Source organism: Dunckerocampus dactyliophorus, chromosome 13, assembly GCF_027744805.1.
Source record: "Dunckerocampus dactyliophorus isolate RoL2022-P2 chromosome 13, RoL_Ddac_1.1, whole genome shotgun sequence".
In the NCBI taxonomy this organism is placed as follows: domain Eukaryota; kingdom Metazoa; phylum Chordata; class Actinopteri; order Syngnathiformes; family Syngnathidae; genus Dunckerocampus; species Dunckerocampus dactyliophorus.
Window position 1 is genome coordinate 17,285,643 of NC_072831.1, and position 26,823 is coordinate 17,312,465.

At 42.6% G+C, this 26,823-nt stretch overlaps 2 protein-coding genes across 7 annotated transcripts; one reads left to right on the top strand and one right to left on the bottom strand.

The window, feature by feature from the left end:
• Positions 1-61: 61 nt before the first annotated feature.
• Positions 62-2,516, bottom strand: insm1b (insulinoma-associated 1b). The gene has a single exon (XM_054796891.1). The coding sequence runs from the start codon at positions 2,314-2,316 to the stop codon at positions 895-897; it is 1,422 nt and encodes a 473-aa protein (XP_054652866.1). The 5' UTR covers positions 2,317-2,516; the 3' UTR covers positions 62-894.
• gale (UDP-galactose-4-epimerase) lies at positions 2,199-26,460 on the top strand. Of its 6 annotated transcripts, XM_054796892.1 has the most exons (13): positions 2,199-2,830; positions 7,569-7,730; positions 9,133-9,227; positions 23,131-23,254; positions 23,350-23,465; positions 23,782-23,895; positions 24,081-24,257; positions 24,346-24,459; positions 25,042-25,108; positions 25,181-25,266; positions 25,690-25,767; positions 25,857-25,971; positions 26,063-26,460. In XM_054796892.1, the coding sequence occupies exons 3-13, from the start codon at positions 9,192-9,194 to the stop codon at positions 26,125-26,127; spliced, it is 1,092 nt and encodes a 363-aa protein (XP_054652867.1). In that variant the 5' UTR covers positions 2,199-2,830; positions 7,569-7,730; positions 9,133-9,191; the 3' UTR covers positions 26,128-26,460. The 6 variants fall into 6 exon arrangements, with proteins under 6 accessions (XP_054652867.1, XP_054652872.1, XP_054652868.1 ...); XM_054796893.1 differs by lacking the exon at positions 2,199-2,830 and having other exon boundaries at positions 6,700-7,730; positions 23,353-23,465; XM_054796897.1 differs by lacking the exons at positions 2,199-2,830; positions 24,346-24,459 and having other exon boundaries at positions 6,696-7,730.
• Positions 26,461-26,823: the final 363 nt, after the last annotated feature.

Consider the following 26,823-nt stretch of genomic DNA (forward strand, 5'->3'; position numbering starts at 1 on the left):
CTTGAGACAAAGGTTTCATTTTGAAAATATTTTTTATTATTATTTTTTTTCGATAGACAACAACAATATGCACATACAATCAAAGCGCTATAAAAGCCAACATTTAGGAAAAATAACGTCCTTAAAAAAGATTGCATCTAAGTTAAGAGCTTTGCGTTTCTTCTTTTTACAAGAGCTGTGGAGATTGATGATTAGAACCCGACCACGACACTTATCACAACTCATAAATTGGACAATTAAAAAAAGAAGAAGAAATTTGGCTATACGACAAAAATCACAACAAACACAATAAGTTACATAAAATAATTAGAATAAATAAATAAATAAACATATGACAAAAAATATTGCAACAATCTTCAATTGTAATAATAATAATAATAATAATAATAATATGTGCCAGCATTGAAAAGAAAACTATGTTGACTCTTTAAGGCAGGTGTACAGCAGGATTTGGATGAGTATGGAGGCTATTTCGGACTACACTAAAGGCATTTGTGGTTCTACTTCAAAGACAATCCTTCAGTCACACTTTATTAAGACAAATCCGTCTGTCTTTCTTAAACAAAAGCTACAGTGATATTTTTTAAGAACAAAAACAAGATTTCTGAACATTTCTTAGGTCTAGAAGCTATCATTGAGTACATGTGCTGTCCTAGAAAAATACCCTTTATAACAGTCAAACTAAGCTTCTCCATAAACTTATTTTGAGAAAGGAACATCGCAAAATAGTCCGAGATGTTTAGTTTAAATAGAAAGAGAAGCACTCAACAATCACTGATTGGCATGAAGGGGGAAAACACCACTCACAACTTACAAACTTTTTGTTAAAACCCACAAACGTTTTCTTTTTTTGTTTCTGTTTCTTCCTCCCAGTCAAAGGCACAAGTTCTGTGTTCAGCAGGCGGGCCTCACCGGCATCTGGAGCAGGATCACCTGGCGGTTCTCCGAGGGGTGGCACTTGTTTATGTGCCTGGTCAGTCCCGGCGAGCTGTACAGCGTGGCGGGACAGTACTTGCAGGGGTACGTTTGGGACGAATGCATGAGCCGGAGGTGTCTCTCCTGGCCGGCCCTGCTGGTGAAGCTCTCCCCGCACACGGGACACAGCAGGCGGTCCACGGGGCTCAGATTGAGGGGGCTTTGGTTTGAGGAGTCCTCTGAGGAGGAGGATGAAGGTACTGGAACCTGCTCGGCAGCGCCGTTCTCCTCCAGAACTTTCTTCTGCATGACCTGGTGTCCCATGATGTGTTTTCTTAGGTATGCCTGGCGCTTAAACCTCTTTCCGCAGAAGTGGCAGTCATACGAGCCGTCATCGGAACCGGACTCGGACAGACCTGGACTCGGGGTGTCTCTGTCACTCGCGTCTTTGGCTTCTTCTGAGGCTGATTTGACCCCCATGGGTTTTATGCCCTGCGCCGATGCGGGTGGCACTGCTTGGGCACCGCTGCTTCTGGGCTTGTGCCAGCGGCGGTGCGAGGCGAGGTTGGCGGGGCAGCTGAACATCTTATCACACTCGGGGCACCGGTACTCGACCCGGACGATGCGGGAGCACTTGTGCTGGGCCAGGGAGAAGGGATCCGCGTATGCTTCCTTGCAGAGCTGACACACGAACTCCCCCAAAGGCTTGTTGGCTCCAGAGGTTTGGGCCCTGGGCTTCACCTCCACTGGACCCTCTTTGATTTTGAGCCCCAGCACCGGGGAAGTGGTCACCTCGTCTTCAAAGTTGAGTTTCCTAATGGCTTTGGGTTTCTTGGGGGCGGCTTTGGGTTTGCGCTCCGTGCCGTCCGTTGCGGGTCTTTTGATGCCGGCGGCACGGTTGCTCGGTGCAGGTAGAGCGCTGCTACTGCTACTGCTGCTGGTGCTACTGGTGGTTCCGCTACGGCTGCTGTTGCTGGTGCCAATCTTCAAGTCGACCGGGGCGTACAGGAGGTGGTCCAGGCCGGACAGAGAAGCAGGTGTCGGGAATGACTCAGCAGAAATGGGCGAGCCCAGATTGAAACTTCGCTCGAAATATCCCCTATCGTGCTCCTTGCTGATGGGCCGGGTCGGGCTGTATAGAGCTTGGCACGTCGTCTCGGGATTTCCGAACTGGGCCGGCTTCTCCATTTTTGGCACCGGTGCGTCGGCAGCTGTGAGATCCGAGGATGCTGCGGGGAGATGCGGGCTGGACGACGCGCACATCGGCAGGGAGGGCTGGGTCTGACCCGGGAAGGCAGCGTGGGTGGGGGTGGGCTCCTGGAGGTCATCCTCGTCCGAACGAGTCCTATAGGAAACATGTGCGCACTTTTTGTTTCTTTTTACCAGGAATCCTTTGGGCATCTTGGCTGGGAGCGGCGGGAAGGCACTTGGAGGATGCGGATGGAGAGTCGAGTATCCAGGGTGGTTGGAAATATGGCAACACGTGACGCTTGTGGGACTTTACCTTCCCACTATATGGACCCTTCTGATGCTGTTTTCGTCTCCAAGGCATAGCTCCACTCTTTTTATGCCGGAATAATGCTATTGTTCTCGCCCCCCCGGTTGCAGCATCCCCGGCCAATCAGATGCCGCCATCATCCCAGTGGAGTGGCGTGTGGGAGGGCCCCCAGCCTGCTTTGGTGGATTTCGTTGGAGGATGTGCAGATAGCTCAGCAGATGCAATGGCGGTTTATTGCATTAATGTGCGCGCCCTGCCCCTCCCAGACACAGGCACACGCCGGGACCCCTCCTCTTTTTACGGTCTGATAGCTCCCTATACAAATGCACACGTGCCGTGGCTTTGTGGCTCTCATTTTGGGGATGGAAGGGGTGTGGGGGGTAAAGGAAATCTCCAACATTACAACATAGAATTAAGGTAGGTTGAGAATACCCACATGCACATAAAAACACACTTGCTATATCTTTGCGTCCATCCAGTTACGCACGGCCTTTACGCGCTGTGCACGCCAGTATCACTATCCAACTACATTTAGGCCTTTTTATCGGGGGGGGGGCTTTTTTTAGGACACGTGTCTTTCTCGGTAGTTTAACCCCACCTATAAATCACACATCTCGCTGCATACATAAGTAATAAGAAGACCCTCTGGTCTTTGTGCACAATAGTCACGTCTGCCCATCTTTAGATAGCCTTGACTTTTTTTGTGTGCACTTAGCAATCTGGTCCACGGTGTGACAGCTCCACACAAAGATAGAAAGAAGAAGAAGAAAAACGAAAACGAAAAACATTTCGTTTTTCTTCTTCTCCAAGTTAAATTAGAGTTAAGTCATCCATTTCTACACGTGGCTCTCACGATAAGTTGAACCTATAATTTTAAAGCTCTTAAATGCATGATGGCGGACATTGCAAAAGCAAAAACCGGATCTATTTTTTCCTAATTGTATTTATTTTTTCCACATAAATGCTCAATGTAGGCTGCAGTGCGCCACTTGGCAGAGTGCATTCTTTTTCCCTTTCAGTAGGCAGGCCGGGGAGGAATTAATCTCCATCGTCGTACATTGTTCCCCTCATTTGCATAAAGCTGCAGTATGACCAAGTCAAATAATTACACAATCGGAGCTGAGCCTGGGGCCTGTGCGCCTTCCTCTCAATGGGCCCCTATGCGTGTGTGCGTGCGCGCGTGTGTGTGTGTGAGACACCTGCCTGTGGCACACATTGCTATTTTGCTTCGATTGCTGTTAACTTGTACTTAAAATTAATTTATTTAGATTGTTTAGATTTTTGTCAGTGTTTTAATCAAATAGAATGTATTTCATTTTTAACCTTTTCTTTTTTATTTTTACTACTAATGTCTCATATAATGGTTTGGGGCCACTTTCATTCCTCCATTGACATTTAAACCTTTATTTCAGACATAGTCATTGTTTTATTGCATTGTTGAGACTTTGATGGTATTTTAACGAGTTCCTCTTTCGCCATGCTCGTGAGGCCTCAGCCAGTAGTGCGCATGCGCTGTGTTTGCTCAGTGGCGCGTGCTGCCCGGCTAGTGAGGGAAGCATAGGCGCCTAATTAGCATACAGCTGCCTCTAGCAGTCCTCGCACAAGACTGTTGTCATTCTCCTCTTTTTTTTTTGCCTCTCGGCTGAGTTCGCTTTAATTTTTGGATTGAAGGAAGGTACACCTTTTAAATTGTTAAAGTGACATTTTATTATGCTCTGAGTAAATATTTGTAAAAGCGTCAGTAAATCGCGTCAGGTTGTTGTACAGACGACATTGTTACACCATGTAGACTACCAGAAAAAGTCAAGCTGAATCAACAAAATACATCCAACTTATACCAGGGGTGACCAACACAGCTCGTTTTTTGTTGGCCCTCGTACGGTGACAGGGCAAACACAGAAATGATCCAAAACCAAAACCACCATAAAACATTGATCTTGCAGCATTTTCCCGTTGCATTTGATTTACGGTGTTTGTGTGTTTCTGATTTTGGATCATTTGTGTGTTTGGAGCACGTTTGCCCCTACAGTACACAATTTTAAATCTAAGATGTCAGGGTTTTGTTCAGAAGTATATTGGACTGGTTTTAGCATCTTTAATGGGGTGGCCACATTCTTCAGGTTTTCTGTACGTAGTCCTCGTTGGAAAAAGTTAGGATGACCGTGACTTACAACGTTTAACATGATTCAGCTATGTTATAGTTTTCAGTGGTGTGCAAACTGTACTACATCATAACAAGAGGCCTTTCTAATATACACTTTTAGCGACAGCAGATAGCTCTGTATGATGCAATTTGACACCGCTGCATACAATCACAGTAACTTACCTTTTTTCTAGGTCAATGGAAAGGATGAATGTTTGATCCAGCTCTTGTACTGGGTCTCATTAGATTGTGCAAGTGGCCATAATGTTGTGGCTACTTAAATCTAATTTCCTTACAGTTTGTTTCCAGGAGAGATTTTTTTTAGTCGTTCCGCAGTGATTAGCTTTATTCCCACCACAGATGCCTCCAAATGAATGATGGGCTCCTTGTGCCAAGGCAAATTGAAAGTGCAATAGGACAGGGCTCTAATTGGTGCTCCCTACATGGCGGTCTTCAATGCATTGTCAATCAATTACTGTAATGGATTAGCTGAGGTCTTGTTCTTGCTGCTCCTTTTCATGGAGAGCCAGCAAGGGACCCAGATTTAATCACGCGGGCTGTGGACACGGCACCGCTTCACTTTTAGCCTCTGTCCTTGAGCTGAGAGCATGAGGCGTCAACCTCAGTGACAAGAAGTAACAAACTGATGGGTTTAGTGGGTTTGTCTAATACAATTCTAAGCAAGGCTATGGTGGTACTCCATATTGTGTTTTCCCGTTTTATTTGCAAATCTTTTGCTTCTTTAGTTCAGATCGGTGCTTTAAGTTCTCAACTGAGCATACAGCTGGCTTGTCTCTGCACTGTGTATTTGTTGTTTCTGTGTTTTTTAGTCTTTTAATGAAATGCCCTAGCGGGACAACTATTAACCTCTGAAAACATTTGTTCCTGGCAAAAGCCTGAAGACTGCAAGCTGATCTCCATCCTTTGCATTGTATTCTTTGTTATGTCTTTCATGTGATTTCATGAAGGTCCTGGCGATTACTTCCTTCAACTCAACTCACACTGTCTGTTGTGGTATCTTATTGAGATTCATTACAAAAGTTTCATCAAAGTGATGCCATGACAAAGATGGTATTCCTCGGTTTTGACAGCAGAGTTCATGTTGTTGTTGTAGTTTGCTGTTGTGTAGAGCTGTACTGCATCTGACCATCAATACAAAATGAAGTGTTTTTCTCTTCGATAAAGTTCTTATATTGGATAGCATTAAGTGGAATTTAGATGAGTGATTCTCAACTAGTGGGTTGGGACCCAAAGTAGGTCGCAGAGCCTTTTTTAGTGGGTCGCAGATCTATGTCTGGAGAAAAAAAATAACGTAATGACCCGATGTCCGTGAATGCACCTCGCAATCTTGTCGGTACTATTTGCTTACTACTCTTCAACCATGTGCGTGCCATTTTTATGGGCGACTTGGTCAACCTTGAGCAGGAGGGGAAGAACATCGAATGGGGACTTGACGTGGCACACAGCAGCAGATACAGTATCTGCTGGAGTAAAGCAGCTTCTCACCCCTGCAGCCCACGTTGTGTTGTGAGGTGTCTTTCTAAGTTACACAATAAAATCCAGGCAATGACCTTTGTGATGCTCAAAAGGTCAGACCTGATTTTTTTCCTTATACTGTGTGTTCTCATATTTCACAGACTCGCTGTTAGGTACATCTAAACCAGTGCTTCTCAACTAGTTTGGCTGCACCATCGCCTCTCAGTGACAAGTCGCCCATAAACATGTCACGCACACCGTTGAAGAGTGGTAAGCGAATAGCACAGACAAGTCTGACGTCCGTGAATGAACACTTAACGCGGCACACATCTGCAGATATCTGCTGGAGTAAAAGCGCGCCATAAGGAGAGGACAGCTTCTCACCACTGCAGCTCAAGTTGATACAGTATATTAGATTTACATATAAGATATATTAGTTGAGATGATTACCAGTTGAGAAGCACCGGTTTAGATGTACCTAATAGCGGGTCTGAGAAAGATGAGAACACACAGTATGAGGGGAAAAAAAATCAGGTCTGACTTTGGGAGCATCACAAAGGTCATTGCCTGGACTTTATTGTATAATTGAGAAAGACCCTTCACAACAACACTCTACCCTTCTGTGAATTGCGCAGCAAAGTGGTGAAAGACGATGATGCAACCCCTACTGGGTACTTTTGACGGTGATGCTCTCACAGGCCACAGCGTTCGGCACACCTGTACAATTTAAGAACCCCACTACAAGAGATGTTATTGTTTTATTATCCTTTTATTATTATGTTATATTTTGTCATTGTTGTTGTAAAAGCTGCTCAATTTTTCCAATCTCAGAGATGTTACAATGTGAGTGAGTGGAAGTATTAAAAATTGCTAGCAGTGGGGAAAAAAAAGTCCTAGCTATACCACTGCAAACTACAATCACAATAATAAACATATTGTTAGATTAATACCGTTCTGACAGTGTCGGTTAAAAAAAGAGCATTATTATTGTGGAAAAGCAGACTTTTTGATCCAGCTTTCCAGTGTTGTGACCCATAAGTGTATAGTCTTTGGCAGTTCTCAAGAGATACAGCAGGTTTCAGTGAGGGATTGTGCACAGAGCCATAGCAAATGTAGCTAAGTGTTGCTGACAGTGATTTTAGCATGGACGGACACAGTATGAGCAAAAGCTTTAAAGGGACAACTAATGCATCTAACTGCCACATTTGCTTTTCTTCCAGAGACCCTATTATTAAACAAAAAGTCTTCCTACATATCAGTAGCTGGAGTCCCAGGGGCACGTTTAGCTCTAATATCCTCATCAAAAACATCAGAGTGTCTCTCGATAATCTTCACAGTCCATTGGTTGTTTGGGGCGGAGTCCCCTGCTAGAAAGCATGCCATGGAATGTTAAACACTAATTCACCTCTGAGCTGCCGAGGTGGATAAAGTGATTGTTCTATCTGGGAGCTGATTAAAACCACTCTGCCCTCTTTTTCCCTCCCTCCTGTGTTCACCTCTGACGTCCATCACATTCATTTCTGTATTCATGAGCAGATGAGGAGGCGCGGGGCGCTCGGAGGCCGTATTATAGATAATAAGGCCAGCAGGCGCTGCATTCGCTGCCACAGGTTCCCCCCCGGCCCAGCTCATTCAATTACTTCACAAGAGTTCTCGGAGGCGCAGCTGCACTATGGGGGTGAAGAGCAGTAAATTGAGGTACATGCATGTAGACACTCATGCACACACACATACACGCCCCCATCAGATACAATGAAAGGCGCAGTATGTACTGTAGATATTTGGCATACAGCTAACCATACTCTGAAGGTTGTCATGATGTTGATAATGGTTTGTGCATAAGAACAATGACACCAAGGCCAATGTTCACAGACTCCAAATATGAGGTCACCATTATCTTGATGAAAGTTCGGACAGCAGCTGTATCATCCAGCAAGGATGGACTATGCCCCACAAAATGGGCCGTGCTCTTTACTTATTGGCTTTTTCACTTACACACTGGCTGGTTTTTCTTCCAGCTTCATGCTGTTTGACTGCGTATCCCAGAGTGGCGAGCACTGAATTTTGTACGTGGGGCTTCAGTGGAAACTATCCACTTCTTAAGAGCACCACAGGCACTTTCTAGAATTATAGAAACCATCAGAAATATACAAAAAGGAAATATAGCAATCCGTGGCATTACAAAATTGGGGGTGAACACCATTATCACGACAGCGAGAAACCCAGTTAACCCTTCATCGTCCAATACGTCATCTCTAAGCAACTCCAAGCCTCTACACTACAACATCATCTGGAAAAGTTCAGAACCAGTATTTATCTTATTACGTGGCAAAAAATCAAAACTCAGAGTATGTTCCTTAGAGGCCTGGAAGTGGCAAACAATCCCTCTCCCGGGCTGAGACAAGCTAGCTAGCGGAGTTGGTCCACCTCTATCTGCTTTTCCGGAAAAGTCTGTCTTGAAATTGGATTTTTAAGAACGTACGACACCAAGTCAATTTCTTCTCCTCTTCTGTCAACCATTGTGAGCGTTATTGCGTGCATATCTCCACAGATATGCACATCTCTTTGTCTTCTACTGTTTATTGGCGGTTGGCAAGCAAGTTTTGGTGTACATTACCACCACCTTCTGCTTGTCGAACTTCACTTTGTTTGGCACTGATCAGCCAATCAGAGGACAAAAAAAATTCTGCCATTCCCGTATGCCTGCTGGCTGGCCCTGTGAGGCGAATCTGAAATCTCATTGGTTAAAGAAACAGCCCCATTGCTGATAGTTGAAGTGACATCAGGCCATTACTTCTTAATCTGAAGGCCCTGGGCAGATTATGTTGGCATGGCAACACACAGAAGATGAAATGTGATTGGATCAATGAATCTAACATCCACATACACTACTGGAGGCTGTGCAGCCAAGAGACAACCTATGCAATGAAGATAATGGACTGTTGGGAATAAATTAATATAATTTCATGGAACAAATACAGAATTTAAGTTGTAAATGTAGGTCGGTACTTCTGATAGTGTTAATGCCAGCAGAGAAAGCCTTGCTGTCCTGCATGACATTTTAAACGAGTTGGTCAAATGTGCTTCCTGTTGTCTGCAGTGTCAGACTGCTGTCCATGGTCCTGAACCTGCAGCGCTCTCAGACTTTGACAGCCTGAAATGACCAAATCAGTGATTCCAACTCTCAAACTGAAAGTAAGTCAGATTTAGGAGTATTTTTTTTCATTTTCCAATGTTATGACTTCAATTTTTGTGTTAATAATAGAAATGGGACAGGTAAACCTGTTTGGCTGCTCTCTCTTTGGAGCTCAAGCATTTGAGTATCCTCAACATTAAACCAATTAAGCCAACCTTTTATATGACCTTTATTTTTTTTAGGATGCCCCATTTTCCAACGGAGGTCCTCCCCGAAAGGGAACACTCCTCATTAGACAACATAATTTGCTTTCCCATATAATTGTGCTGTTTCCTTGATTATTAAATGATCACCCTAATTAGAGGAGCATAATAAGGTTAATCAGCCTCTGCTCATCACACTTATTACTATTCCTTCAAAAATGAAAGGAAAAGATACAGTACTTGATTAATTATATCAGCCTTTTCATCAACTTGGCTGCAGTCCCCCCCTCTGAAATTAATATCATGTTGTAAATGGAAGGAAGGAGCTGGCCGGACACAGACAGATGAAAGATTTCACTCAAATTAATTAAGCGCTAATTATGCGGCAGGAGTTGGGAGCAGTTTGCATAATGAGCTCTATCAAAAGAGATCAGTCATGGAGAGGGTCTGTGTTGAGTTTCAATGCAGCCTTCAGATGATACGCACACCGTTAAACTGCATGAAGAGGCCCGGCAGAGCAGTGGCCAAAGGGTTAAAGCACTTCCCAGGCTGCAGTAGTGGGGCTGAGGAGTTTATTTTGGGGGGGGGGGGGGGGGGGGGGTTGGACAAATGGAAGGCCTCTCCTTATTGCTTCACTTCTAATTACTAAAAATCTGGTCTACGTTTGTGTGTTTGTGGTTTTTTGTTTGTTTGTTTTGTTTTTGCTGTAAGCATTGACTGATGAATTCCCTTGTCCAGCAAGAGGCAATAAGAACAGAATGCACCTTTAAATTTGAGCTAATCACAAACAACCTCTATGCCTTCTCCAGGGAGCCTTAAAGACTCGAGTCACCTCCCACTCCAATTGTTGCCGTGTTGCGTTATTGCTGATCAGGGAGTGCCCTGTGACCGTCCATGCACACAATGCGGGAAAAGGGATTAAAGGGAAAGAAATCTGCAGTCTCTCGCTCCGTCTTAATCGCCTGTTTAATCACAGCCGCTGTGTGCAGTGTAGTGCATGGAGTTGAGTTCCTTGAACTGATTTGCACTGTAGCAGCAGCAATCATGCATAAGCTAATCAAGGTGTGCAGCCCACCGCTGTCCTTCAAGGTCTCAGAGGGGAATTACAAAGACTATGATTAGTTAATCAAATGAAGAACCCAATGTCCTTTCTTTATTTGTGTATACACCTGATCTAAATGGAAATTGTATAGTCAAGGCACTTCCACAAGGACACATCTACATGTGAATGATCCTTCTTGAGCCCTTGGCGCCGAATACCAAATACGATCTCTCACCAATCATCATCATGTTGTGGCATTGTGGAGACTTTTGCATGTCTCAATCACATTGGTCGCCATGTGATGGATGCAATCACTTGGTCTGTGGTGGAAAAAGCCAGGCTGCTCCAACTGTTCTCATTCACATGATTGTGTGAGGCAGAATGTCAAGATGGTGTTATTGTGGAGTGGAGGCGAGTAAAAGGTAGACTTGTTGTGAAAGGAAGGACGCTTTTTACTTTTGTGCAGAAATAAATAAAACACACTTGAACAAGGCCACTAGTTTAAATTGTCATCATTCTCAAAGGTGGTATAGAAGAGACACTCTGTGTCTACTTATCTAACTAGCTGCTTACCTTCCTGCTATCCAATCTTCTATGCTGCTTATCCTCACTAGGGTCGTGGGTATGCTGGAGCCTACCCCAGCTGACTTCGGGCGACAGGCGGGGTACACCCTGGACTGGTGGCCAGCCAATGGCAGGGCACATATAGACAAACAACCATTCACACTCACATTCATACCTATGGACAATTTAGAGTCGCCAATTAACCTAACATGCATGTTTTTGGAATGAGGGAGGAAACTGCAGTACCCGGAGGAAATCCACGCACGCACGGGAGAACATGCAAACTCCACACAGAAATGCCCAATGGAGAGCATCCCTTTCTCCTGACTGTGTGGCCAACATGCTAACCACTAGGCCACCATGCGGCCCATGCCTAGTAATGTTCAGTTAATTTTATATTGCAGTAGATAGCATCTTTAGGTTACTGATAGTAAAGTTAAGGGCACTCAAAAGTATGCAATGGTATTATATTTAGATGATCAAAATTGTATCATTTTATTAGGGGCTTGTCCCTTGGGCATCAAAGCAAACTCTAACACACGTCCGTCTGTCACGTGCTTTGTGAGCGTTGTTTCTAAAGAGAAAAGAATTTCCCTCCATTGCTTTGTCATAACTTCCTTCCAGGGGCAGCAGACTTGACCTGCCCACTCCCTTTAAATCCACTTCTATTATTTGTCAGTGACAGCAGCCCCCTAGATGGCAGGGGCCTCCCTGCAAAGGTACAGGGTCGTGGTCACCCCAATCCATCTCTGTCTGCCCAATGACTGATTGTGATTTAGTGCACGAGCTCCAGAGATGGTGGACTTCCATTCTGATGAGCAATAGGTCGGACCCCTTTGACTCCCAGCACATGGCACGCAGAGGCAAGGCTATGATGAGGGGTCAGAGGCAGCTGGTGCTGGAAAGTGGGGTGGATAAAGGGGGGCTGGATGTAGGCAGTGGGGGGTTTGCATAGATCACAAGACAGAAAGTGTCAAAGCTCCGGGACAAAGCCCCCCATTCGACAGCCTGAGTCTATCTCTTCACCCATCCATCACCCAGCCACCTTTGTGGATAGCATAACCATTGCTAGCTAATCGTTTTATTATCACAGAGATAAAGGAGTTGACAGTGAATATGGGGCAGCAGAATGGCAACACGATACACAGAAGAACATAGACAGGGTGGGACTGCAGTCGATGAAATGTGCTCCCCTGAATTTGGCGGATTCAGGAGTTTCTGCAAACCTTATAAAACTATGCAATATGATCTAACAATTGTGCACCCAAATGGTACAACAGTTATACAGTTGTGGTTGCAATAAACTGTACCACCATTAATTGCTCAACTGCAGAGAGTAGCAGGCATCTTGAGTAAGGCCTTTGTAACTGCATTTTGTATAACAATATTAAAAATAAATAGTGTTAATTAAATGTTATGTTAAATATCCACCACAGACTAATAATAAACTTAATTTAAATAACAATATGTATTATAATAAATAAAATATATCTTATATTTTTTAGTTGAATATACTTTCTGTGTACACAATCAAACAGGGTCAGGTTTTAGCTGGACTGGAATGGAAGCGTTACGTCTGTAGAGGAGACATTTTATTACATTTCTGAAATGGTGCACTCATTTCCAGATGAATAAAAAAACGCTGCACGGTCATGACGTGCAGGCCTGATGTGTTTGTTTGAACTTCAGTTAATGGTTAAACACGAGTGTCTATCTGGGTGCATGGTGGAACCGCTTGAATTCCACGAAGTAATTAGCGTGTTTAATTTTCAACCTGTTCTAATGGTATTTTTCCATCGCCACAGAGGTGACAAAATCCCCCATAAGAATATCATGTTGATATGATGATCCCGTCAGCTGTTCCCATAACCCAAATATCATAACCCACCAAAATATGCAACCTATAATTCATTTGCATAAATTGCTTATCTGCAGGAGTTAAAATGGCTTTCAGATGTCATCGTTACCCCACTTGGAGTGATGTGCTTCTTCCCATTCTCAGCATATCATCTGTTCTGCAAATATAACTAGAATGCACCAGACGGGTTTTTTTTTTACTGCATATTATGTCGAATATGATGTAAGGTCAAAAGTATTGGGCCACATGAATTACTGAGTAAGGAAACTTGAATGACAATTTTGGAGTGTGTTTGTGGCAATCAGAGGTCAGCGACTTACCACAGGGCCGAGCTCACAATTTCCGTTCTAATGGGTCAAGGTCTTCTTCTACACCAAGCTCCTCCAACTTTATGGAGCTGTTTTGTGCACTAGGCACATGCTAGAACATAAAGGGCATTCCCCAAACTGTTTCCACAATTGTCCAAAATGTCTCGGTATGCTTCAAACTATGTATTATTAAAAATATTGCATTGGTTCCGAGCTATGCCTTCATATATAATAGCATCTTGTTTTATATTCTCAGAAACACTGAACTCAAATACCTTTAAGGTAACGCTCCACTTGTGGCAAATACGTAAGTTATGAAAGCAACATTCATGTTGTGTATTCATGCAGGCCAGCACATTGTCAGCGACAGGAAGTTGTGTCAGCCAGGTGAATGTGTGGTCAGAAACCTGATCTGCTGTTGACAGAACGGGGACAGGTGCTCCAGTCAAACTAATCCATACACACATGTTTGGCTCAGGTCATCCATTAAGGTAGATTGATTCAGAGCTTTAAAAGACCACTCTCTGACCATCCCAGGTCTTTACCTTTACGGTTGCCATGATACCAAATTGCAGTAATTCCACATGGCCTGCACTGGAAAAGGAAAGGAATGTTCAATATTTGCGTAGATGATGCTGGAAACATTTTGTTACACAGAAGATGGGCGGCCATGTCTGGAAAATGGCAAATCATGCCCACGGAAACCTAATTCAGCTTCATAACCCAAAAATGTCATACAATACTTTTCTACAAGAGAGGACAAATATGATCTTAGGGAAAAAATAAACTAACTCATATGCGAGAACAACGCTAAAAACCCACAGCATTTCAGTATGTGGAATTAAATTGCGGAACAGATTGAGTTAGGAACTCAAACAAAGCACCAAGATGAGCGAGAACCAATACAAGCAGTTGATGTTTGCAAAATACAAGGAAGAAGAGTCTTGAACTTGCTTGTCTCTATTTATTATGATGTATTTATTATTATGCTGATTATTATATTAATTGTGAAATAATCTTAATAATTACATCATCATATTGTTACATTACCTTATCATTCTTTTATGTATTAAAAAATCACATATGGATTACAGGAAGTGAATGAATGTATGGATGAGGGGTAGGATTAAATAGGCTTTGCTTCTTTGTACTCCTTTTGGACATGTGGAACTGTGAATTGAATTATCTGATGTATTACATCGTAACTTGAATGCATGTTCAAATAAAACTAAACCATTACCATTACCAGTACCAATTTAAGGGTGGATTGGCCATCGGGCGTACCGGGAGGTTTCCCGGATTATAGTGGGCCGTTCTGGACCAAAAAGTCCAGGGCCAAATTTTTGTCCCAGTCCATCTTTGGCTTAATCTAACTAAAGTTAGCTGGAAATTAGTGATGGATGCTGGTGAGTGGCATTGCAGGGCGCTTACTGACGTAGCTGGCGTGTCCATCTCAGATAACCACATCACCAGCCTATAAAAGCACATTCACTTTGATTCACTGTTATTATCCAGCCCGCTCCCTCACGGCCCCTAAATGCCAAATAAAGGTTTACAGGCAGAGCGCAGATATCTGCTGTGCTCTGATTGGTTGAGTGGCCTGCAGCGGTCTCACCTGTTATACACAGCCCAGTGGATGGTAAACACCCTCAGTCAGACCTGCAGGGGAGAAGGAGCCCATCTGGTCAGCGGCATTAACAACCGGCTCTTTAACAATAGCTTCCAGGAAAAGAAGAAGGGTACAACAGGCCATATCAGCCAATAAAAGCAGGCTATGCATGACATTTAGCGCCTGATGCTGGGCTTTGCTTTGCGCAGGGTTACCTACTGGCTGCAACAGCCCCTGGCAATAAAACAAAAAGCAATCTAGCCGAGCTTCGTGTAAAAACGCCTTGTTGCTCTCGTACTTTCTCTGCAAATATGCATGAAGGGGCTCATTTCATGTAGCACTCTCAGATGTAATCATCCATAAAACAAACAGGCATGCACCTTTATTTATAATTTTAGCCTCTGTAGTTTAATTACAGTGTGAAGCCGCATCTGGGGACGGGAACAATTGCTTTCTTGTAAGGAAATAACAGCTTTAATGGTGAGAAACTCTCCAAGGTAAAGTCACAGCAGGGGTGGATTGGCCACAGGGAGTACCGAGAGGCTTCCCGGTGGGCCGACCAAAAATCGGCCAATGAACGACCGTTTATTTACTTATGTATTGCTGTGCTTTACTATTGCGCTATAATAAATGGAAATTGATACATGTCAGGCACTAAGACCAAGCGGAAAACGGCGATTGCCCATGCCCGCTGTCACTCCATGAACACTTGGACGTTCTCCACGGTGTTTTGCTAGTTGGCCAGGAGTTAGCGTTCATCTCACTCTCTGTTAATTATTAACATGTTGGCCGTTTGTTCTGCCCGGGTCTCGTAAACTAAACTGGTTTTAACATCAGACGTTTTATTTACATTAATATTTGAATTTGTGTACGTCCGTGTGTTTGTTGGTGAAAACCGAAAATGGTTCAGAACACTTGCTTATAACTGTCAATGAACTTTACTTGACATAATACATAGCAAACATGGTGTGGTACGCTATCGCTAAATCTAGTTACCTAAAGTACTGGAAAACAATAAGGATACTATACTGTTTCATTGATGAGTTGCTTTATTGAAGCACTTAAGTGATGCTTTCATCAAAGGACGTAACATTGCACATCTCCAAGCAACAAGTCACGTGTTGCAATATGATGCGTTTTGAGCATGCTCACGTGCCATTTTTACACTTTGTAATCATTTCTACCTATAATGGCATCCCACCAGTCATGTCACCTGCGGAGTTAAAGTGTTTAACGTGTCAACATGCTCCTATTTCAGTGCCCACAGTCAAATTTGCATCATGAAAGACATTGACCTAACAATGTAAGCAATATCAATGCTTTACGTATTTTTTCAGTCAGTGTTTATGGTCCTTGATAGTTACAATCACTAAAACGCTACTGTTACAATAATAAAATAAAATCAGATGGTTATATTATTGTTTTAGTACGTACAACTAGTCAAAGTTCTGATTGCATGCATACTTTATTTGCATGTAATCTTGTACATAACTATTGCACATTATTACTCTGCTTTTCATGCCCAGATCCCATAAATGATTTCACTCTCATTCATGTATTCACTGCTCCAGAATATACAGCAGAGGTATATTGTTTAATACAGTGGTGTTGTTAAGGACTTGTGTTTGTATGTACATCAATGGGGCGAGTTGGATCGTAGTGGGCCGGTCTGGACCAAAAAGTCCAGGGCCAAATTTTTGTCCCAGTCTATCCCTGAATCACAGCGACACTGGCAGTTATTTGACTCAACAGTGCCACCTTGTGTTCACTAGCTCTGACATCGCTAACTAGAAAAAATACAAACCGTATAAGAAATGTTCATACACAACAGTCTTTAATTGTTACATTACATGGCGTGTTTTTATATTTCAATTAATTTCCTGGTGTAGCATCGTGTACAGCCACTGTCAGCAACCTTAAAACCATGAAAGGTAATCTAGCATATCAGCAACCATTCTTAATATTAAGATATTTAATGACTTTTTCTTTTTTTTGCTTACAATTGCTGCAATCTAGCGCGTCTAAAAATGAGATGTGGGGAAGACAAAAAGGGGAGGCAGAAACAGGGCAGACAGGGTAGGGGTGGACTTTGAACAGCAAGCAGAGGGCTCTCTACAGCTGCTGGCACTAATGAGCATAATTACCACAGTAATAACATTAGCCTATCTGAGGGAATGGAGGAGAAGGACAAGTGGTTGTATTGATGCGCGTGTGGGTGTGTTTGTGTGTGTGCATGCCGTGTAAGTGTGTATGTACTGTACGGAGGTGCAAGCTGACCATACCTTCTTAGTTGCAGCCACACTCCCCTTCCCTGAATCTCAATATCTCTTTGTTAGCCCACAATAATTGTGTTTGGGCCTCATATCCGCTGTATCAGATTGGAGTTTGTACAAGGTAATTAGCAGAGGAAGGGAAGCCTCCACATCAGGAGGACAAATGCCCCCATGACATCATTGTATCTCCATTCACGGGAGGTGGGGAGGGAGCTCCCCCCCCCCAATCTTCTCCACCTCTGATTCATTTCTCATGTCATTCAGTCTCCCAAGAAGGGCGAAAAGGGCAGAAGTGCAGCACCAAGTGAAAGTTGATGACAATGAAAGGCCACGGAGTGGGGATTAAGAGTGACGAAGAGAAAAAGTGGAGACGGTTTTTGAAAGTGATGTGAGATAAGATGGAGGGCTGTGTTGTCACCACAGGCTTGTAATCTCCAATCAGCTTTGACTAACAGAAGAACACGAGGGGAAAGTTCTTGGCGTTAATGCAGCTCACCATTCAGTAGGGGCCTCCGTGTCCTGCTGGGACTCAGGGTGGATGAGGGGAGGATTAACTAGCACTCTGGTGGAGAGAGATGAAGAGAATCAGATGGGGACCCTGCTGATGGTCACACCCTTGCTCACTCCATCCATTACCTTTGTTTTTTTTCATCAGTGAATCAAAGCAGTATATGCTTTTAAAGGCAACCCCATTGAATTACCACATGTTGCGATTAAGGGTGGAGACACATGACAACAATCAAGAGCCAAGATATTGACATAAGATGCAGTGAACATCATGCTCTTTTAAAGACCACAATGTCCCGTTGGCTCCTTTTTGTCTGGTGTCAAAATATAAAGTGTTCATATGCGGTCATCTATAGGTGCCCAGGCCGCTGCCAGGGATTGGTACTTGGGTGGTGGAGACAAACACCTTAGTGTGAGAAAAAGATGAGACTTTATGGATTCTCAGAGTACCTAAATAGGGGTGGAGGGAATCCTCAGTGGGCAGTGCAAGGAAGGCTGGTCAGCGATCAAAGCGGCAGGGTCAGGCAGGGAAGAAGGTGAATCCCACTGCAAAAAGTGCAAGCAAACCAGGAGGTCAAAGGCAGTGGCAAAAAGCACGAAGAAACAATCTTACTTGAAAATCAAAGTCGGTGTTACCACTAGAGCAGGGGTGCTCACACGTTTTCAGCCTGTGAGCTGGGGGTGGAGTCCTCTGCAGGACCGCAAAGAAACAGCAGAGGGCAGTAGACCAAATCAGAGTGCAGAACATGACCGTGTGTGTGTGTGTGTGCCACTCAGGCTGTATGAGCCGTGCTTTAGTGCTTGTTAATGAAACCCAGCATTTTAGGTTAGCTGCTGACTTCCTGCAAGTTGTGTGTGAAATGGGGACAACAGCCACTCTTCAAGAGGCACACGATAGCTATCTCACTTAGCCATAGTCAAAACACATTTTCGTCACACTTCCGACCTTCAAAATGAGAGTGGCCCACATCCTGTCTAATACTGGTAAAAAAAAAAAATAAGGGTGTCATAAAAAAAGCTTACATTACAATTGCATCTGCAGTTTTATTTAAATGCTCTTGACATTCCAATTACAATGTTAAATAGTCTTGAGAAATTCAAATGTATTGCTTTTGCTATGATGCACTCGCATTATTATGCCATATAAGCCACTCCAAAGTCTTCATTTTGTTTTTCTTCAGTCACTCAGAGGTGGACTTGCTGGTGTGTTTTGGATCATTGTCCTGCTGCAGAACTCAAGTTGGTTTCAGCTTGATGTCACGAGCAGATCAGTCGGACATTCTCCTTCAGGATTTATCATTTATCATTTATCACAACAAGTCTTCCAGGTCCTGATGCAGCAAAACAGCCCCGCACCATCACACTACCACCACTATATTTTAGTATTGGTATGATGAAATGTTGTGTTACTTTTACGCCAGATGTAATGGGGCACACACCTTCCAAGAAGTTAAACTTTTGTCTCTTCAGACCAGAGTATTTTCCAAAGGTCTTGGGGATCATCAAAATGTTTTCTGGCAAAATTGAGGCTTAATGAGGCTTAATGTTCTTTTTGTTCAGCAGTGGTTTTGGTCTTGGAACTCCGCCATGCAGGCCGTTTTTGGCCAGTGTCTTTCTTATGGTGGAATCATGAACACTGACAAACTGAGGCAAGTGAGGCCTGCAATTCTTTGGATGTTGTTGTGGGGTCTTTTGTGACCTCTTGAATGAGTCGTCGCTGCACTCTTGGGGTAATTTTGGTTGGTTCCTGGGACGATTCACCACTGTTTCATATTTTCGCCATTTGTGGATAATGGCTCTCACTGTGGTTCACTGGCGTCCCAAAGCTTTAGAAATGGTTTTATGTCCTTTTCCAGACTGATATACCTCAATTAATCTCAGTTAAGTTTTAACAGGGGGATAATCACTTTTTCACACAGGGCCATTTAGGTTTGTATTGTTTCTCATTTAATCAAAAAAAGTTTCATTTAAAAACTGCATTTTGTGTTCAGTTGTGTTGTCACAGACGAACATTTAAGTTTGTTTGTTGATCTGAAACATTTAAGTGTGACACATGCAAAAAATAAGAAACCAGGAAGGGGGCAAACACTTTTTCGCACCACTGTATATAAAATTTAACTGGTAAACGTTGAAGCTACTATACTAAATACTAAGGATTAGCATTTCACATTCACAGTTTCACGTTTTACAGGTAATCAAAGTAGTTGATATCTTTCAATAATTCACAATTCAATTCAATATGACAATAAAGATAATTACACATAATTCCAATTAATCATGAAATAATAGTTAAACAGGCGGAAGTGTAGAAAACACGCATTTCTATAGTGGAGTTCATGATGCAAAGCAAAGCCATCACACAATTCACTTTTTCCTTACGTAACCTGCTGCTACAAGTGAACAGATAACTTTTATTACAGATATAGGTATCTTACCGCTGAGTTCGTTTATCTCTAATCAGAATAATAAAGATGAAAGTTGCATCTCTGTGTGTCGTTTGAAATGTCTGTTCACCACTTAAGCTTCACTGGCGGGGCGCACCAGCGAATCAGGAGGGGAACTTAATGTCAGCTGACTGACTGACTGTCATATGATATCTACAAAGTGACATTTAAGCAATCGACCGGTAGCTCGCCATTGACGTAATGGGCACCCCTGCACTAGAGAGTTGATAACATTCTGGTGATGTCTTCAAGGCATTATAGAAGCTAGCTAAAAGACTGCAAAAGACTGGTGGAAATTGTGTAGCACCACTTTGGGACCGTTTTGATCAGACAACCAATGGCCGCTTCAATTCAGACCATTTTTCAATTCAGACCAATACGGTATTACCAGTCCAGGGTGTACCCTGACTCTTGCCCGAAGTCAGCTGGGATAGACTCCAGCATTCCCCTGCGACCCTAATGAGGATAAGCGACATAGAAAACGAATGGATGGATGGAGAGTGTGTCTGTTTCGCCTCTTAAAATGTGTACATTGTACACATATTGTATTGTCCAAGATGTTTTGTGCAGTTGTAAAGTTATCTTGTCTTACTTGCTGTAGAAAAGAAGAAACAGCAGTCAGATGATCTATAGTACTGTAGTGTTAGGTAAAAATGTGTTAATCTCTCTGCAAAAGTCCGGGTGTCAGGCTAAGTGTATTTTTTCCAACGTGAAACGTGGCACTTTTTTCATCTCCTGGGTCAAGTCTGTGGAGGGTTGGACACTCCTAGGTAGGCCTGCTTAACAACCACCTCGCTGTGTGAATGGCCAAGGGCGTGGCCTCATTTACGACGATCGTGCGTCACAGTCATGTGGCACTCTAGCGCATTAGGGAAGGGACCGCGCAGTACTTCCGTTTTATCACATTAGCTTTCAAAATAAAAAACTTAAAAGACGCTGAGGCAGGTGAGAGCTTAAAAGTGGTTTAAGTAATTCAATATATATTTATATGTAGCATATGTAAATATTAAATTTATATCTTACATCAATGTTAAATCAGCTTTATGTTGTGTCATTCGAATTCTAAACAAGACGTTCATTTTATTTTGAAATACGATAAACAGGAAGCCGGATTTCAATTGTATCATAATACCGCTCCAAGGACCGGTCCACGTCGAATAGGAAGTAAAGAAATGCTCTCAGGAGAGGGACCTACCGTGTTAGACTGAATAAACAGATAGCGAAACCTTAATTTCTGCCTCCCAATTTTCACCTCATTTGAGAGACTCACCACGAAATTTGGTAAGTTTCTTCACGTATGTACCCGCTAATAGAGAGGATGTGGGGTCATTTGAAAATTTGATTAGGAAGTTGGTGTGGTATCAGAGCTGGGAATCTCAAGGTACCTCACGATACTATCGATTTGCGATACATGGCTCACGATAACATACTATCTCGATACAGCGTCAGGGTGAGCAAAAACAGACGAAAAATAAATTTAAGTGTTATTTTTTATTATATTATTTTGCAGCATAATTTAAGCAGAGTACAAACAGCTATGAGTTTGAATTTGAGTTTAGTTTATTAAGGACAGTGTGCAGTTTCATTAAAAAGATGTCTGCACCACATTTAGCTGAGAGCTAATTTCCATCTGCAGTCCTCATAGTCCTCAGTCCTATAGTGCAAAAACAACAGTTTTAGTGCAACATAACTGTAAACAGGATCAAATCTATTAAATAGAAACAGACAAATAAATATTTATCATTTGCATAAAAAAATATTTCCTTTTCAACAGATAGGCCAAAACATTTCTTATGTGAACAAAAACTAAGTAACAAAAACTAAATCTAAGGGTGAGAGCTACTCCTTTTTGTATAATTTCTTTTTAGATTGTATTTCAAGCAAATCAAACTGCCAGATTAACACAATGTTGGTGTCCACAACTCACATTTTGTACAAAAATATCAACACAAGGTGTTCATCAGCATCCTGTATTTCAGGATGCATTTATTTCATTTAGAGTGACCAACAGGCACGCAATCTGGCCACTAAACACGCCCGTACGCCTTGCCGCTCTCTCAACAACATCCACATGCTAACAAAGTCTTTTAATAAGAGTCACTAATAAAATAACCCCCAGTATATTAGATATACGGTATTAAGTATGCTTATTGACCATTTATGTTCATACATTAAAAAAATAATAATCCATCCATTTGTTTACAAAGTGCATTTCATTTTTCAAATCCTTTATGTGTTTCATTTGGGATTTCATGTCTTCATGCAGTTTTTGGTGTTGACAGCGCCTTGCTGTTAATAGAGCCCTCTTTCCTGATGTCACTCAACATCACAATTGTTCCTCATAGTGTACCTGGTTCCTTCCACATCCTCATCTGTAGTTGCGGCCCTTTTTGTAGGCATTACAAATGTTGGCAATCAACGCCTTTTGAAGATCAGACGTTAGCAATGATTTGCTTGTCTTGCTAGTGATTATCAGCACTCGATGTAACTCGTTATTTTTACGAGTTACTTCCTCACACTAGATCGTATACAAGCTAGTGCTGTCAGTAAACAGATCTGTAATTATGTTCGAGATCTGTGGGCAGGAAAGTGCCAAAATAGTTCACAACTTTGAGAGTGAGCTCCTCTCAGGCCATCCACACAGGAAGCAGGAAGTGACATCACAAAAAAAAAGCTGGCGGCTACGTTTGCTTTTCTTTAGCTATTCTGTCTTGAGTGGTGACATTATGGGAATGATTTACAATATGTGATATGTGTTCATTGTGTCCTATTTTTTTTCCACGCCAAAACAAGTCAACTGTTGCATGATAGTCAGACGATAAAAGTAAAAGTTACCACCTGGATAACATTTTCAGCTCTTTATTTTTGGGAAACCTGTGAAAGGTAATTCCATTAGATCTGGTTTGGACTGTTGCCAGGATGGTTTGTGTATGCCCTAATTATACTTATGACCGTTATGACTGTAACCATTAACTTTATACAGTATTTTAGAATGCACATGTTGCATCACTCAAGGTTTGTACAGACACCTTTGTGCTTGAAGTTGAACAGATGTCCTGCTTTCCCGGAGCTGCTTCAGAGTGCACCCTGAGGTCACTTGTGCAAACACCTATTAAAGTGTTGATAATATTTATGTTGTATTTTACATGTGCAGACAATGGCAGACAAGGTGCTGGTCACAGGTGGAGGGGGCTACATTGGTAGTCACTGTGTGCTGGAACTGATTGAAGCAGGCTATATACCCATTGTGGTTGATAATTTCAGCAATGCTGTCAGAGGTAAGCTGCTAAAGATGTGTTTTTTCACAGCTAGCATGTTTATATCTTTTAACAATGTGTGTCTGTGTGTGCGTGTGTGTGCTTTTTGGCTGGAGGAGAAGGGGATGTGCCAGAGAGTATACGTAGGATAGAAAAGCTTCTGGATACCAGCATTGAGTTTCATGAACTTGACCTACTGAACAGGGCCGGCTTGGACGCACTTTTCAAAAAGGTCAGTGCCTTCATCAAATATTATTCATTTAATTATTCCATAACTTGTAACAGAGAAGAAAATTTGAGATTGGTATCACGATTCGTGGTTGCCGATGCGATTCAAGGACGATATTGGTTCATTTGGAACGATACGATCCGAAACAATTCAGTAACCTTAAATCTATTCAGTAAGTTTTTTGCCAAAAGTTCTGTATATTGACATTAACATGAAGTGTACAACATCAAATCACTTTGTATACTTTCCCCCGTTATATTCTCTGGCCCGATCAATACTTCACCCATCTTTTAGCATCTCTGTCTTATGTGACTTGCAGCATTCTTTCAGTGCCGTGATGCACTTTGCCGGCCTAAAGGCTGTTGGAGAGTCTGTGCTGCAGCCATTACGCTATTACAGGGTCAACCTCACCGCCTCTATGAACCTGCTGGAGGTCAGTTACAGCCCAACTAAAGTGTGATTCCTGTTTCTACCAAACTGCATTTGTGTCTGCTCACGTCTGTTCATCTAGCATTGTGTGTTTAAATCAGCCAGCGACAGCCCTCTGACAGCTTGATAAACCCAGCCTCAGCAGTACTTAATGTGTGCAATGATTGTGTGCAACTGCATGTGCTGCAGGTGATGCAGGCTCACAGGGTGCACAATCTGGTTTTCAGCAGCTCAGCCACAGTGTACGGAGACCCCCAGCGTCTGCCCATCGACGAGCAGCACCCCGTAGGGGGCTGCACCAACCCCTACGGCAAGACCAAGTACTTCATAGAGGAGATGATTAAGGACCACTGTAAGGCTGAGAAGGTACTGAGCTGTCTGAGGAGAGGCACTCGCACTTACTTACCCACGTACTGTATAGTGTGTCTTACTGTCACTGTTGCTGTGTGAGCAGGGCTGGAATTCAGTGTTGCTGCGATATTTCAACCCCATTGGTGCTCATTCCTCTGGCCTCATTGGAGAGGATCCTCAGGGTATTCCCAACAACCTATTGCCATATGTCGCCCAGGTGCATGAACACAATCATTTATCTTCTGTAGTCGCCGCATGTACTGTACTGTATGGTCTGCAAAAGCAAATAAACCGTGGGGTCACTCATGAGCCTCTGGTCAAAAAACGATGGCATTAACAGCTGTGGCTGTAGGCAACCTGCTGATTCCTTTTCACTTTCCCATGCATTCCAAATTATTCTTGAGTTCAAAAATTAACGTGTTATATACTGTATGTGTGTGTATATATATATGTGTGTGTGTGTGTGTGTGTGTATATATATATATATATATATATATAAATAAAATGGGTTTTCCATCGATCCGTTTTTTTATACTGCTTCTCCTCTTGGCGGTGGCATGCTGGAGCCTATCCCAGCTGACTTCGGGCGACAGGCTGGGTACACCCTGGACTGGTCGCCAGCCAATATATAATGCTTTTCAAATTTCTTAAACAACCTCTCCCCAATTGTAGCCCTTCCAATTAACACCTTGTTCTCTTTTTTATTTAGGTAAATGAACGCTTCTGCGATAATTACAACTTTTATGATAGTTGCAGAAAAGGATGCATGGTTTCTCATTAGGAAATGTCTTTCTTGTAGGTTGCTGTTGGGAGAAGGAATTGCCTCAGTGTATTTGGGAATGACTATGACACACCGGACGGGACAGGTAATATGGAAAGAACTTTTAGATTTTGCAAGAAATACTGTCTTTCATCACTAATGAATCTTTTTCTGCAAGGTGTGAGAGATTATATTCATGTTGTCGATTTGGCAAAGGGACACATTGCAGCACTGAAGAAGCTGAAAGACAACTGTGGGTGCAAGGTAACACAATGACAAATCTAATTTAATGAGATGCGTGTATGTATCTAATCTGAATATGTAATGTGTAAAGTCATTCTGTCTTTTCAAAGGTGATAAGCCTGAACGTTGAGTGGCGCTGAGGGATATTAACTTAGCAGTATTTATTTTTACAAATGGATGTACATTTTAACGGGTTTTTTCCACTCCAATACTGTAGGTGGCAGTAATGTGCAGTACAAAATAGATTGATAGATATTGTAACTTTGTCATTTCAAGGGTTGACAAATTCCAAACCGCCTTATGGGAAATAAAAACATGTTAAACTCGACATGTAAATCAAATGACCAAAGGGCACACTCTTTGTATTGGATGTGATTAGATTGTGCAGGTATAGCTGTTACTGTTGCTGGTGAATGTGTGTTCATTGATGTTTTATATCTACAGGTTTACAACCTAGGAACAGGAATAGGCTACTCTGTCCTCCAGATGGTAAATGCTATGAAGAAGGCATCGGGGAAAGAAGTAAGTCACCGCCTTTGATTGTCAAACTGATTGATTAATTACACTGCATGAGGCTTGTGAGTTGAAGGTGACATCTGGTTTCTCTGTAGGTTCCCTACAAAATCGTAGAACGTAGAGAAGGAGACATAGCATCATGCTACGCTGACCCTCACCTGGCTGAGAAGGAGCTCGGCTGGAAGGCTGACTTTGCACTGGAAAGAATGTGTAATTGATCATACCTTCCTATTGCAAAAAAGTAGATTTTCAAAAGTAGAATACATTTAACTGATAGTATTTTGTACCTGTTTGCATGTAGGTGAGGATCTGTGGCGCTGGCAGTCGATGAACCCTACCGGATTTTCCAACGGGGCAGCCTCCTGATGCCACGGTCAATGCACATAGTCTTAATGTGCATTAGTGTGTCTTAGTTTTAATTTCTTTGTAACATAAAAAAATCATTAAGGAAAATGCTTTATAAATGCAAGTATAAAATGTTTTGTGCTTGACGTTTTAACACTTCACGGGGCAATGATCCATATTTGGTTACCTAAGTGGGTGTCCAAAATGTACCTTGCATGTCTACAATGAGGTAGTAGAACAGCAACATTTCTTTTAACTTAATCAACATAAAAATGATGTTAATAACCAAATATGAACTATATTACACTGACACATCTGTATGAATAAAGAAATGGGTATCAACTTTTGAAATGGTTTATATTCTGATTTACTCTGACTGTCCAGGGATGTAAATGTTGACTTTCCAAGTGCAGTCCTGGGTTTACGACATTTTGTGGTTATGGCACAAACTAATTTCAACATATGCGGTTTTGTTCTTAAATACGAGAGTCATCCGAGAACTAGTTACATGCACGCAGCGTCGAGTGCGTAGTCGTGCGTAGCTACACTGAGGCAGGGCAACGTTAACCACACTGTCACCAGCCTCCCACAAGGCAGAGTCTCCTGATGGCAGTGGACCAAAGACAAGGAAAGCCACATTGGAAGTGAAACCATACATCACAAACATGCTCAGAAAGGGAAAAAACACAGATCAACACTGGCTGCAAGGCATGTCCA

Bases quoted from the DNA above. Each gene is read 5' to 3' on its own strand.
- gale (XM_054796892.1), top strand. From the start codon at position 9,192: ATGACCAAATCAGTGATTCCAACTCTCAAACTGAAA. The intron at 24,258-24,345 runs GTACTGAGCTGT...CTGTGTGAGCAG, and splicing joins ACCACTGTAAGGCTGAGAAG to GGCTGGAATTCAGTGTTGCT. The intron at 25,972-26,062 runs GTAATTGATCAT...GTTTGCATGTAG, and splicing joins CTTTGCACTGGAAAGAATGT to GTGAGGATCTGTGGCGCTGG.
- insm1b (XM_054796891.1), bottom strand. From the start codon at position 2,316: ATGCCCAAAGGATTCCTGGTAAAAAGAAACAAAAAGTGCGCACATGTT.